At 46.4% G+C, this 15,000-nt stretch overlaps 1 protein-coding gene across 21 annotated transcripts in view; it reads right to left on the bottom strand.

Moving 5' to 3' along the window:
- LOC125042934 (voltage-dependent L-type calcium channel subunit beta-1-like) overlaps nt 1-15,000 on the bottom strand; it is a 151,424-nt gene that overhangs the window by 108,140 nt on the left and 28,284 nt on the right. Inside the window, exons 1-2 of one of the 21 annotated variants that reach the window (XM_047638745.1) lie at nt 2,092-2,356; nt 998-1,239 (exon numbers count right to left, since the gene is read on the bottom strand). The exons of 19 other annotated variants lie outside the window; for them this stretch is intronic. In XM_047638745.1, the coding sequence (XP_047494701.1) occupies nt 998-1,039 (42 nt within the window). In that variant the 5' untranslated portion in view covers nt 1,040-1,239; nt 2,092-2,356. Of the gene's footprint in view, nt 1-997; nt 2,063-2,091; nt 2,357-15,000 lie in introns of those variants that run through there. One more of the 21 variants, XM_047638744.1, reaches the window with a different exon arrangement.

Genomic DNA, 15,000 nt, shown 5'->3' with positions numbered 1-15,000 from the left:
ACCACGTGATGTACGCGGCACGCAGGTGGTCTCTTCCCTCCTCTCCCCTCCCCCTTAGCCTTCCCTTGCTCTTCCCTCCGCCTCCCCCAGCTCCTTCCACCTTCGCTCCGTCTCTCCCTATATCTTTCCCTCAATTCTTCTTTCCTCTTCCCTTCTCCATCTTTTTTCCTTCCCACTAAATCTCTATTTCCTTTTCCCTCGCCCTTCCCCTCCCTTCCTCCCGCGCCTTCCCTAGTTCCCTTTCTTCTTCTTTTTTTCTCATTCCCCATCCCTTCCTCAACATGTCGCCCCTTCTGTCCCCTTCCTTAAACACTTCCCGTCAACCTGTCTTATACCCCCCCTCATCTCCTCCCACCCTCTACTATGCCCCCCTCTCTCCCCAGTTCCTCTATCTCCCACTAGCTGGTGCTGACGAGGCATGAAAGTGCAATACAGCAACAAGAGGGCGAATTTCTCTTTCCATGTATTGTTCTTGCTTATTCTGAATTGACTTCGCTTTTGTCATGGATGGACGTCAAGCATTCCCACTTCGTCGATCATTGAAAAATGAATACGTTGGGCCTCATAATCAGATAAATCTTGAATGAATATCAGAGGGAATATGCACGTCACACTGTATTGATACTACTGTACTTCCTCTATGCTGGACAATAGCCCCTCTACTCCTTGGGAAAGGATGAGTAATAAAAGGAAAATAAAGGACATAACTAACATACCAAAATACCTTCCGAACAGTTTTAATCAGCGTTGAGAAATACAAAAATCAACAAAACAGAATAATGCTAATAACAATACCGCATACAGCCCCCCTTATATACGACCCACGTTGACCTCTCTCGCATGGCACGGCATCTACGACCCTAAGACACAAGCCAACTAGGATCACTCTATCGTAAAATACCACGGAATACCAGCGAGAGAGGGGTGGCTGTCGAAGGGCAGGGAGAAAAGGGAGTACGCGATGCTCTAAAAGAGTATGTTAGGGTATATTATTTACCTGCGTGAAGAGTTTGTTATATCCTTGATTAAACCCCATCATTGTCCGCGTTCAGGGAATGGGAGGAAGGGTCGAGGGGCCGAGGAGGGACTGTGGCGACACCAGACGTCATGGTTAGGTTAGTGAACGTTCATCTTGTCGACGCCTTTTTTAGTGTTCTCTCTCTATATATTTCTTTCTCCCTTTACCTCTTCTTTTCTTAGGTCTTCTTTCTCTTTTTTGTTGTTTTATTCTTCTTCTTACTGGAAGCACGTAAGGGATTCAGAAAGTAAAAAAAAAAAGGTCTTCGTCTTTAACTTTTGACTGTTCACAGCACTTGGAAAACTAAGCTTTCTTATCAACAGCACAAATTTTATTTCTAGATTTCTTATCTATCTTTTATCTATCTTTCATCCGCGTTGGTATTTGTTTCTGAAATTTTTACGACCAATATTCCATCGTAAGTGATCGAAGGAACCAAAGCAATAACACCCAAAAGCATGTATTTCCAGCACACACACAAATTAAAACACGGTTCAGTCTTCTATCGAACTACCAGCGTTCTTGAACTCTCTTGGTAGAAAAAACGGCCCGTCTCGTCCCTCAGAGATTCCTCCTCCTTCAGCATGGGAACATCCTACGGCCTCGGAAGCAGTGCCAGCCACACGCCACACGCGAGGGAACCACACCAATCATCAGAGGAAGTTCGTCTCGTAACACTTCCTACTTGCCATGATTGCTGCCGGCCTCATGGCGGTCCTCATGCTTCCTCGCCTCTCCACCGCCCGGCACCGGCCACCAGCAACTTCATTTTCGGGACGTCGCGACCGCCGCCGACGATCTCGCTGTCCTCCTCCGAGCCAAGCGGATTCCGACAGAGGGTCCTCCTCCTTACGATGGCATCGCACAGTCGTTCCGTGGCATCACTCCCGCACGAAACCCCGCCCCGACCAACTCGTTCCTCGACGCCGCGGATCCGAGTGTCTCCCACTGTCACATCCAGGGACAATATAGGTCAACCGGGAAGATTTTCCAGTTCCTCGTGTCTCTGCTGGTTCGTGCCCCTCTCAGAGCACGAGGGCGCCAATTCCTTAAACCCTCCACAATATTCTTACACACGCTAGGACCTTCCTTCTGGTCCGGGAAGACGGTCTGGTCCTTCGGGGTAACTAGGAGTCTCAACACGCTCGGGAGCCGGAGATCCACAGTAGCGCCTCCTGAGTCTCCGGAAAGTGAACTGCCGCTTACTCGGGAGAACTGGAATTGGCCCACTGTTGTTCCGACTCCAGCTTGGAACGTCACTCCGATCCCAGAAACCTTCGTATGGCAACATCTGACGCACCTAATTTCGAAAATACTCGCAAGGTGGGCCAAAACCGTGCCTCAAATGTATTTTAGGAGTTGCACTAATAGGCAATTACCCCTACCGGTACTTATGAAAGCTCCCGGAGCCTTAAAATATGAGAAATAAACAGTTTTATACAGCTTGTCAGTTGGAGGAACATGGCAAGAATCTGAGCTGGCGCAACGCGGCCCCTGGATCGATGGCCGCCGAGTGTTCGAAAGCTGAGTCGTGGCATCTACTTTGGCGCAAACACTCGCCGCAGATCGAATATATTCCGAATAGATTGCTTATCCTCTTTTGTTTCAATCTTGGCGAGCGATACATCCCAGCAGGATCTCGGAGTACTTAGAACTCTCGGACATTTTGTGTCGAGCTTCCCCTTCCTGTTCCCCCAACTTCCATATGGGGCTCTCTGCGAGGGGACGGATCGGAGAGAGAGAGAAAAAAAGAAAGAGGAGGAAGAAGAGGAGGAGGAGGAGATACGATGGAGAGGGGAGGAGGGGGAGGAGGCTGCCTGCTGGCCAGAAAAAAATCTCCTCTTAACAAACAACAAAAGCTTGGATTCAGTTCGGCTTACGGCTTCGAGTTTCCTTTGCTAATTATGCACTTAGTCCTCAACAGCAGCCTCGACTACAGAGCCACACATACACACAATCATTCCCTCGTTACCCGCACCTCCTTGTACAAGCCCGTCGCCCTTGGTCCTTGTACCCTCGCATGCCAAGTTCTCTGCCGCTTCCTTCAAGCATCTCACTAAGAACTCAAGGCCTGACACTGGCAATGTTCTTCACTTCCGACACTTCACTTTCCGTCCTTCAAAAAAAATGATGGAGAGAAGTGTGTGAGCGAAAGGAGAGAATGTCAGGGAGGGAGGGAAAGAAGGAGGGAGGGAGAGAGAGAGGGAGGAGAGAAAGAAGAGAAAGAGAAAGAGGGAGGGAGGGGAGGGAGGGAGGGGGAGGGGAGGGAGGGAGGGAGGGAGGGGGGAGGGGGAGGGAGAGAGAGAGAGAGAGAGAGAGAGAGAGAGAGAGAGAGTAGAGAGAGAGAGAGAGAGAGAGAGAGAGAGAGAGAGAGAGAGAGAGAAAGAGAAAAGAGAGAGAAAGAGAGAGATAGAGGAGAGAGAGGAGAGAGGGGAGAGAGAAAAGAGAGAGGAGAGAGAGAGAGAGAGAGAGAGAGAAGAGAGGGGGGGGGGGGAGAGGGAAAACCGTCTTTCTTTTTTTCAGATTGGGTGTGGTGGGGGGTTGTTTTTGTTTTTGGTGTGGTTTTTTTTGTCTTTATGGATATGTGGGTTTTGGGGTTTTATAAGTTTTTTTTTGTGTGTGTGGGTTTTGTGTGGTGGTGTGTGTGTGTGTGTTGGTTTGTTGTGTGTGTGTGTGTGGGGTGTGTATTGTATAGGGTTGTATGGTGTGTATGAGTATTGTGTGTGTTGTGTGTTTGGTGGTGTGGGGTGTGTGTGTTTTGGTGTGTGTGTGTTGTGTGTGTGGGGGGGGGTGTGTTGTGTGGGGCGCGGCGCGGCGAACCGAATAATTGAGGGGAAAACCACATAAATATAAACACACCTCTATGCAAACACCAATCCCTCCGTCCCTCACCCTTCTTACCTCCTTGTTTCTTCATTTCCTCCTCCTCCTCATTCCAAAATATAAACAACCTTACCCCCCCCCCCCCCCCCCGCCAGACTTGAGCGGCAGTTATCGTGCACCTTTCGCCGAGCTGCCGTGATCGCCGCTCGACCGCTCTCTTGCTATGCTTTTGTTTGCTTTTCCCCTTTTTTATTATATCATACCCCCCTTGTTTCATATATATAAATATATATATATATATATATTGCATTTATACCTGTTTCTTCTTCTTCTTCTTCACCTTTCGCCGATCTCCCGGAATCGCCGCTCAAGCGCTTTTCTGCAATGCTTTTGTTTGTTTCGCATTTCCTTTTTATGATATAATTTTATCCCTGGGCTTTTTTGTAGCTATTTTTTTTTTTTTTCTTGTTCTCTTTCTCTTCTTCTTTTGGGAGTTACTGGGGAAATATTTACTTATCATCTTTGCATAATTTTTACCAGCTGCCTCGCAACGCCCAGGCAAGGTTTTTCCCCGCGGGGGTTTCCCGGGCCCGAAGGGATCGCGAAATAATTTTGAGGAGTCGCGCGATCCTGTAACCCTTCGTCCTTTCTCCTCCTCCTTCTCCTCCACTTCCTCCCACTACCCATCCTAACGCGTTGAGTACTTACATACTTACATACGTACATACATTGACAGGCAAGCAGATACACCGAGACAGCTAATGTGTCACAATGATCGTTAGAACTGATTCGTTGCTGTGGGAGTGGGGTCGCAAATCTATCGAAGTAATTTGTAGGGGTCGCAGCTCAAAAAGTTTTTAGAACCCCGCCCAGGTCGATCCCAGGGCCCTGGGCCCTCATTTTCCCTCTAAAAGCTTCATCTGTTAGGTTTTAAAAACTCACTGCTCTTGAGGGTAGATTGTGTTTTGTGTGTGTGTGGTGTGTGTGTTGTGGTGTGTTGTGTGTTTTTGTGTTTTGTGGGGTGTGGTGTGGGGTGTTGTGTGTGTTTGTGTGTCAGTGTGTGTGGGATGTTGTGTGTATGTGGTGTGTGTATGGTGTGTGGTGTGTGTATGTGCTGTGTGTATGTGTGTGTGTGTGGTGTGTGTGTGTGTGTGTGTTGTGTTGTGTGGTGTGTGTGTGTGTGTGTGTGTGTGTGTGTGGGGGCGGTGTGGGGGGTGTGCGTGTGCGTGTGCCCGTGCATCCACCTCCGATATGCATAAAACGTACGCCAACACATTTATCTGCGTAAGTGTGTATACAACCCGAAACGTAAGCAACGCCATAAAAAAATCGGCTTCCCCACTGGCCTCCGAACTGAGCTCATCCTCGAACCGACTGCAAAGGGTGACTGCGGAACATTTCAATGACAAAGGCACTCAATGGAGGAGATAAAATGCCAGCAGAATATGTCGCCGCAGTGTGGCATCCGTGAGCAAGTTGTAACGTGTTTTGTATGTGAATGGACCGTTGGTGCATCGGAGGGATAGTGGGAAGGGGGGGAGGGTGATGGGGTACGTTAGGTATGGGGGTAGGGGGGTAGGAGAAGGATAGGAGATAATCATCTTGCTGGATCACGGTCGTTTATACAGCAATGCATTACCCATTCTTTCTCTTTCTCTCCCTTTCTCTCTCCTCTCCTCTCTCTCTCTTTCTCTCTCTCTCATCTCTCTCTCTCTCCCTCTCTCTCTCTCGTCTCTCTCTCCACTCTCTCGTTCTTTCTCTCTCTCTCTCTCTCTCCCTCTCTCTCTCTCTCTCCTCTCTCTCTCATCCCTCTCTCTCCATCTCTCCCTCTCCTCCCTCCCTCCTCTTCCTCCCTCCCTCTCTTCCTCCCTCCCTCTCTTCCTCCCTCCCTCTCTTCCTCCCTCCTCTCTTCTCCCTCCCTCTCTTCTCCTCCCCTCCCTCTCTTCCTCCCTCCCTCTCTTATCTTCCTCCCTCCCTAAACTCTTCCTAATTCTTGCTCCCTCCCTCCTCTTCCTCCCTCCCTCTCTTCCTCTCCCTCCCTCTCTCCTCCCTCCCTCTCTTCCTCCCTTCCCTCTCTTCCTACCCTCCCTCTCTTCCCCTCCCTCCCTCTCTTCTTCCTCCCTCCCTCTCTTCTCCCTCCCTCTCTTCCCCCTCCTCCCTTCCTCCTCTCCCTCTCTTCTCCCTTCTCCCTCCTCTTCCTCCCTCCCCCTCTCTTCCTCCTCCCTCTTCTTCCTCCCTCCCTCTCTTTCCTCCCTCCCTCTCTTCCTCCCTCCCTCTCATTACCCTCCCTCCCTCTTCTCCCTCCCTCCCCTCTCTCTCCCTCCCTCCCTCTCTCTCCCCCTCCTCCCTCTCTCTCTCGCTCCTCCCTCTCTCCTCCCTCCTCTCTCCCTCCTCCCTCCCTCGCCTCCTCCTCCCTCTCCTCCTCCCTCCTCCCTCTCTCTCTCCATCCTCTCTCCTCTCTCCCGTCCCTCTCCCTCTCCTTCCTCCTCCCTCCCTCTCCATCCCACTCTCTCTCTCCCTCCCTCTCTCTCCCCTCCCTCCCTCACCTCCCTCCCTCCCCCCTCCCCCTTCTCCTCTCGCCCTCTCTCTCTCCTCTCTCGTCTCTCTCTCCTCTCCATCCTCTCCCTCTCCCCTCCCTCCCTCTCTCCCTCCCTCTCCTCCCTCCCTCCCTACCCTCCTCTCCCTCTCTCCTCCTCTCTCATGACTCATCTCTCTCTCTCCCTCATCTCTCTCCCTCTCCTCTCCTCCCTCACTCTCTCCCTCTCTCGCCTCCCTCTCTCTCCCTCCCTCGTCTCCTCTCTCTCACTCCTCCCTCCCCTCCTCTCGACTCCCTCCCTCTCTCCTCCCTCCCTCCCTCCCCCTCCCTCCCTCCTCCATCTCTCTCACATCATCCCTCCCTCCCTCCATCTCTCTCTCTCCTCTCTCTCTCATAAGCTCTATCCCTCCCTAACTCTCTCTCCCGTCCCTCCCACTCCACTCCCTCCCTCTCTAACCTATCTCCCTCCCTCCCCTCCCCCTCCCTCCCTCCCGTCCCTCCCTCCCGTCATCTCCCTCCCTTTCTCCCTCCCTATCTCTTCCCTCCCCTCTCTCTCTCCGCTCTCTCCCCTCGATCTCCCTCCCCTCTCACCTTCCCTACTCTACCCTCCCCTCTCCCTCTCCCTCTCCCCTCCCTCCGTCCACTCCTTCCCCCCTCCCACCCCTCCCCTCCTCTCTCTTATTCCCTCCCTCCTCTCTTCCCTCCCTCTCATCTTCCCTCCCTCTCCCTCTCATCTTTCCCCTCCCTCTCATCCCTTTCCCCCCCATCCCTCTCGTCTTCCCTCTCTCTCTATATATTTCCCTCACCTCTCCCTCTTTCCCTCCCTCTCCCTCTCTCCTTCCTCTCCTCCTTTTTCCCTCCTCTCCCTCTTTTCCCTCCCTCTCCTCTTTCCTTTCCCTCCCTCTTCCTACTTTCCTCCCCCCTCATCTTTTCCTCCCATCACACCCTTTCCTTCCCTCTCTCTCTTTCTCCCCCTCTCCCTTTCCTTCCCTCTCTCCTTTCCCTCCCCTCTCCTTTCCTAACTCTCTCTCTTTCCCTCTCTCCTATTTCCCTCCCTCTCTATCTTTCCCACCCTCTCCCTCTTTCCCTCCTCGTCCCTCTCTCCCTTCCTCTCTCTCTTTCCCTCCCTCTCCCTCTTTCCCTCCCTCTCTTTCCCTCCCTCTCCCTCTTTCCCTCCCTCCCTCTCTTTCCCTCCCTGTCTCCCTTTCCCTCCCTATCTCTCTTTTCCTCCCTCTCTCCCTTTCCCTCCTCTCTCTCCCTTTCCCTCCTTTTCTCCCTTGCCCTCTTTTTCTCCCTTTCCCTCCTTTTCTCTCTCTTTCCCTCCTTTTCTCTCTCTTCCTCTTTTTCTCTCTCCCTCCTTTTCTCTCTCTCTCTCTCCTTTTCTCTCTGTCCTTCCTATTTATAGATATATGTATGTGCTTAATTATATATATATATATATATATATACATATACATATGCATATGCATATATGTACGTATATACATATATATATATATACATATGCGTGTGTGCGTGCGCGTGCCTGTGCGTGTACGTGTACGTATGCGCGTGTGTGCGTGCTTGCGAGTGTGTGTTTATCTGCTGATGAATACATGTACGTATCCACTCGCTTCCACATCGGCGTGAGTGTGCGAATCCTGGCCCCTACACACACACTTAACTCCCCGACGATTAATCAACAAGGAAGATGTGCCAATAGATCCTTTAATCCCAAGCCTCCGCTGGCACGTCGGCGCCTTGACCTCTCCCAGACACCGCCCGCCAGACGCTGCCTCGTTACAGTCCACGCCCAGACACACGGACGCCCAGACACTTAGACAACGAGACAGCTAAATACTCAGGCAAATACATACGCAATCATAAGAGCGTATCTCACACGGAATGAGGTGAAAGTAGTGAAAGTAGCTCGTGGGTTTAAAGGGGTACGAGTTCCCGAATTTGGGCGTATCGTTAAAAAAAAAGCCAGATGTGTGTTAACGGCCTTATATATAAAAAAAAAACAAGAACTGTGACAACTAACAGAAAGAAAGGTAAATACATCTACATCTATTTTTCACAAAACATTCACGCCAGGAACTGTTTTTTTTTTTTTTTTTTACAGGGGTTTATATACACAAAGAAGATTCATTTGCATACTGACACACACGTGAAGATACGAACAAATATTACACAAACACATGCTGCAAACGCAAATCGTGTTTCCGTAGCCGTTTATAAAGTATGTATACGCATGCAATATTCCCGAACGAATAACGTTCTCGCTATCAAGAAATACCTGACCCTCATAGTAATGAATAAAATGGACAACATCTGATAATTGATTGTCTCTCTCTCTCTCTCTCTCTCTCTCTCTCTCTCTCTCTCTCTCTCTCTCTCTCTCTCTCTCTCTCTCTCTCTCTCTCTCTCTCTCTCTCTCTGGAAAGACTGACAGCATCCAAAAATACACTTGATATTAAAAGTAAAAAATACTTCTCAAGATAATAACAAAATAAAAAAGAGAATAGAAGAAATAAACATAATTTGACACACCAATCACTTCCTAAAGAGGAGTTAATTCGTTACTGTTGAATGAATGCTCCCTGTGACAACTGAAGAAAGAAAATGTGAGAGAGAATAAATAACTAGAAAATGCAAAACCTGTAATAGTAGCAGTAGCAGCAGTAGTAGTAGTAGTAGTAGTACAAGTAGTAGTAGTACAAGTAGTAGTAGTACAAGTAGTAGTAGTACAAGTAGTAGTAGTAGTAGTAGTAGTAGTAGTAGTAGTAGTAGTAGTAGTAGTAGTAGTAGTAGTAGTAGTTGTTGTAGTAGTAGTAGTAGTAGTAGTAGAAGAAAAAGAAGACGAAGAAGAAGAAGAAGAAGAAGAAGAAGAAGAAGAAGAAGAAGAAGAAGAAGAAGAAAAAGAAGAAGTAGTAGTAGTGGTTGTAGTAGTTGTAGTTGTAGTTGTAATAATAATAATAATAATAATAATAATAATAATAATAATAATAATAATAATAATAATAGCACATTTCCAAAAATAACATGAAACCGAACATATAACAGTATCAATACCGCACGTATATGCTATAAATATATCATATCTAATAGAAATAATGCAATATCCTGTTGTACATCAATACATCATATCATTATTCATAAATTCCATATAGCCTAAAGCATAACGAGAGAATGCTAATGTTATTATAAGAATGACTTCTAGTAACATCTCTTTTACAACACAAAATACTTGTGAGTGTTTTTTTCCCGTGAATGAAACAGAGCAATTACTCAGGTTGTGATGAGTAAATAATTCACATTTCTCGACGGGGAGACCCATCTATTTTGACCACTTGGTGAGTAAAATCGTTTCGCTAGATTAATTCGAGAGTTCAAACTAGAAAATTGGTGTTTTTAGTAGATGGCGGAGATATATTAATAGAAAGATATGGAAGATCATAATTGAGATGATAGCAATAACGATTATGAATAATTATAACGACGTGATGGCACTGGTGGTGAATGATGGCGACGACGTAGACAATGGTGATGGTGATTGAATCATTTTCAATACACAGAAGTCATAAAGGAGGATAATGAATGATTTCGAACAATAACAAAATGTAATTAATGTATTAATTAACTAATCGCGCCTTGAGTAATAAAAAATTGTTATGTCACAAGAGTATAAAGCATTGTAGACATCATTAGCCTTTACACAACGGCAGCAAATCAGTCGACGCCGCATGCAGCAAGGCAAGCAAGCAACGTTCTCCATACAGTGCTAAAACACGCCGCGCCACAGCAGAGCAGCAGAGACTAAACCAGAACAAATAAGACCACACAGCAGAAGCACCGTGGCTGCCAGTGTCCCGTGCCACAAAGACACGGCGGCATACAGTTTGGTACAGCGCCAAGAAGAGCGATAGTTACAGTCGCGCCGACTATGCCACACGGGTCCTCTGTATGCGGTGAATCCTGGGCCTACCGCTAGCAGCCGTCACGCCTTGGAATCGAAAACGGGATGACACAATGCTGAAACGGGCTGTTACTTGCATTGTATACGTGATTTAAGATAGTCAAAAATAGTTTCAGGATCAAATAAAGGAAGTTATAATGTAATATATCGAGGCGATGCACCCAAGAATTTAACGCCTTAAATATATCAACACAGATATACGGCAACCCCAGTTGACAGAGATGTTTACTCAGAAAAATTAAACTTGCTGATGTAAATACAGCTCCCAATGCCAAGTCCGACAGAGTGTAAGAGTCTGACACCCTGGAATATTTGACCTAGATTCTTTTGAAAAGGGAACGCACTAAATATTCACAAATCATCATAACGGTGCATTTACGAAGGTCAACAAGACATCCGTCCTTGCCATTCAGGTCCACCCTTTTCCTGTGTCAGCGTCTGCTTCCTGATTCGCGTCTCGTGTGACAAGAGGACATGACATATTCAACGTAGCTAACGCCAGCTCCCGGGTCATTCGACAATCCTTTTCATATGCATGCGTTGGCAGTGCGTCGTCCTCATCTCCTGTTATTAATTTGTCTATCCATGTTTTCCCTTCTTCGACTTTTCTTGTTTGTTTCCCCCTTCCATTCTTTCTCACAACACGATCCAACTTCTCATCCACTCTCTTCTCTGGTCAAGCCGATTTTTGGACCGTCTACCTCCATTCTCGGCAACGCTCTAATTTGTCCTCCACTGCACTCCTCAACTTCAAAACAACTTATTCCTCCACTCTCCTCAACCTTCAAACCTCAATCTAACTTGCTCCTCCTCCCCTCAACTTGCCGGGGAGAGAGAGGAGGAGGCACAATCCACACGAACTTCGAGACGTGACTTGGTATCAAACTGGCCGACTTCATAGGAACCTACTATATAAGAGGAACTCACGAAGCACAGGAATCTAGCAGGAAAGGAGGATTCGCAAAATACAGGAACTTGCAATGTATCAGGGGCCTACTTTTTACTCTCATAAAAAATACACACAAGAACATACAGCTATGACAGCTCAAATCAACTCACAAAAGACTGGGGCGAAACAGCTATGATACTCACAAGAAACGGGGACCCATTAAGCCTGAGATCCTTACAACGCACCAGCCACAAGAAACCCAGAAACTCACAAGTCACAAAAAAACTCACAGATAATAACAATGCGAAGTAACACTAGACAAGAACCTCTAAGACAGGGAAACTAAGAAGAAATCATAGGACTGAAAAACCGACGAAACAGACACAGAAAACTACAATAAAGGAACTTAAAACAACAGAAAATCATAAGACGGGAAAAATTCACAAGGCAAAGGAGCGCACAAGATAATCCATCTGCATTCCCTCAAGAAAAAATAAAATGTTCTCGACGTCATGGCGCATATCCTCACTGCGGACTTACGTGTCCAAGTTACTTAACTGCGCTTGTAAATAAATAATGCGAATGGCAGAAATCTCGACAGTAGGGAGGACGGGAGTCAAGTATGTGTGTGCGTTTAAGTGTGTTTGTGTTGAAATGCGTGCGTACGTGCGTGCGTGAGTGAGTGTGTGTGATTACGATTGTGAGTGTGCGTGTTGAACGTGTGTATGTGCATGCGAGTGTGTTAATGTGCACATGCGTGTACATGTAAGTTTGAGTATATATATAAATGCGATATCCATGTGTGCAAGACGACTACTACCCATTGTGAGAGAAGCAGTGGAGACGCGTGGAGGGTGAAACGAGAGGGGGGGAGGGGAAGCGGGGGAGGCGGGAGGAGTGGGCAAGCGGGGGGAGGGGATGGAGTGGGCAAGCGAGGGGAGGGGAACGAGTGGGCAAACGGAGGGAGGGGGGAGGAGTGGGCAAGCGGGGGGAGGGGGAGATTTGGATGGTAAGTCTTACAGATTTATTACCAAATGCTTGTTACATAAACCTTTCAACATTATTATACACAGATTGAAAGGTCTAATATGCAAAATATTAAGTTGCTATAAAACTAATGATTGCAATTATCATATGTACCAATACTGCCATCGTCTGTAAAATTATTATAATTATAATGACGATAATATCAGATCAAAAATGCTTCAGCAAAATTACGGAATCAGAAAATCATGCCTTCCATACAACAAACAATAATAAAATACAGAAAAAAAATCCTAAGCTCAGCTCCTTATCTGCCAATTGGACGAGAACCAATTATTTATTCATTTATCTCTTTATCTATTTATCTGCCAGCTGGACGAGGATCAAACATGCAAATACGCCTCGCTGGCAACTGGGACGAGTCGCCGCCATGTTGGAAATCTGGTTACTTATTTACTTCTTATTTATTTACTATTTACTCACTTACTTAGATCTGTTCTTTGGGGGAATGCTACAGCCTTCTATACGAGTAGAAGGATCATTAGAAAGAAGAGGAGGAAGTGTATATGAAAGATATTATGTTCATCGAAGATACGTGCGCGGGCGCGCGTGTGTGTGTGTGTATGTGTGTATGTATGTATGTATGTATGTATGTATGTATGTATGTATGTATGTATGTATGTATGTATGTATGTGTGTGTGTGTGTGTGTGTGTGTGTGTGTGTGTGTGTGTGTGTGTGTGTGTGTGTGTGTGTGTGTGTGTGTGTGTGTGTGTGTGTGTGTGCGTGCGTGTACGCGCGTCCGGGTTATGCACGTTCGCGCATGTGTGTGTGTGTGTGTGTCAATACCGTACGACGCTCAACAGGAAGCCCTGTCTACGTCAGCTGCAGCGGGGAGGGAAACCATGCAAGCGAGCCAATATTGTGTGTAATATCTGATCGTTCGACTACCTAAGGTTACTCGCTTACTTTTTTTTCAGATTCGAACGTCTTAGAATTTCTTCGCTTCTAATGCGTGCATGTGATTCAGAATCAGTGACGGATAATATCGACTATATATGGAATATGCAAAGACGTGAATATTCTCGTGGCAGAATGCGTAATGATTTCCAATGATGCATGACACAAACTGGAGTCATGCAACCATTTTTTTTTCACATTTCCCTTAATCATACAGAACGAACTCTCAAGGAATGAACCCAAATATAATAACTAAAGCTCATTCCTAAAAATAATTTCAATATTACCCTTCTTTCCTACACCTATGACATCTGTCCTCTCTTTTATGACCAACAAGAATGTTCTCACTGCCCCTAAACCGACTCTAGATTAACCACGCCCCTAGAACCCAGTCGGAGAGAGGCCGGGATGCTACATCTTGCCGAAAGTGGACGAAGGAAGCGGCCGAGGAACGTTTAAGAGAAAATGGATCCGCGAACGAACGACCGCGAACTCGGTCACCGGCGGAAGTCCCCGGGACGCGCAGCGCTTCGGCTTCTTTCAGGAGGGGGCGCGGGGGGGGGGGGGGGATCCGTTTTTGTTTTTTTTTTTCTACCTGGAGTTCCGATTGTAATCACTGTGGCCGGTTAGTTGCATTTTTGAAGAAAGAGAAGATACTAGCGCTGTTGTTGTTATCACTGTTTTCATTTTAATACAATGCTCACTGTTATCATAATTATTGTTATTGTTATTGTTATTATTATTATTAGCATTATCGTTATCGTTATCATTATTATTATTAGTAGTAGTATCATTACCATTATTATTATTATCAATATTATTATCAAAATTATTATCATCATTATTATCATTGTTGCTGTTGGTACACACCCATAAATATGTGCATACATAATCTATTTGGAAAGTACATGTATATATGTAAACATTAATCCATATATCAATCTACTTACATCACCACCTTTGTTTTCTACTCAAACGCCGATTCGGAAATGTTCCTCCACACGCACCATCATCAATATTTAGCTATTCATCCCTATTCATCTTAACCTCTGATTCTTCCCCTTTCGCTCCTTCTCCCTCACTCTCACATCGTCTGCTCTGTCTCTCTTTTCTTCTCTCGTCTTTGTCTAAATTTCAGACGTCCGTTTATTTTAGCATTCATTCCCAAATTGCATCTTTCGAAAGTTTCCCCATTCTTTCAGGGCCGAGAAATCGCTGGTTACTGTCTTCCATCTCTCTTTAAGCTCTTTCTCTCTCACACACACTCGCTCTCTCGCTTTCGCTCTTTTAATTCCACTTTCTCTTTCACTTTCTTGCCCTTTCTCTCTCTCTCTCTCTCTCTCTCTCTCTCTCTCTCTCTCTCTCTCTCTCTCTCTCTCTCTCTCTCTCTCTCTCTCTCTTTCTCTCTCTTTCTCTTTCTTTCTCTTTCTCTTTCTTTCTCTTTCTCTTTCTCTTTCTCTTACTCTTTCTCTTTCTCTTTCTCCCTCCCGCTCAAGTTCTAAATCTAGTTCTAGTTTTCGTTCTCGCTCTCCCTATTTTTTTATCTTTCTTTCTTCTTATCATGGTTTGTTTCCCTCTTCATACTGCTCACTTTTATTAACACTTTTTCACTCTCTCGCTTAATTTCCTCGCATTTTTTGTCATTACCTTGCCCATTGTTCTTTTTAATTTGCTCTTTCAGTTTCCCCTTTCCCTCGTTTCTTTCTCCTTGCTGCCTCTCATCCATCATAACATGCTTTCCAATCATTCGTTTTCCAATATTCCATCGCCTTTTCTTCCTCTCCTCCTCCTCCTCCTCCTCCACCTCTTCTTCCTTCCTCTTTCCTCTTTCTT

This window comes from Penaeus chinensis, chromosome 33 (assembly GCF_019202785.1).
Source record: "Penaeus chinensis breed Huanghai No. 1 chromosome 33, ASM1920278v2, whole genome shotgun sequence".
In the NCBI taxonomy this organism is placed as follows: Eukaryota; Metazoa; Arthropoda; class Malacostraca; order Decapoda; family Penaeidae; genus Penaeus; species Penaeus chinensis.
The sequence above is the reverse complement of the archived record's forward strand: the minus strand, read 5'-3'. Positions and strand labels throughout refer to the sequence as shown.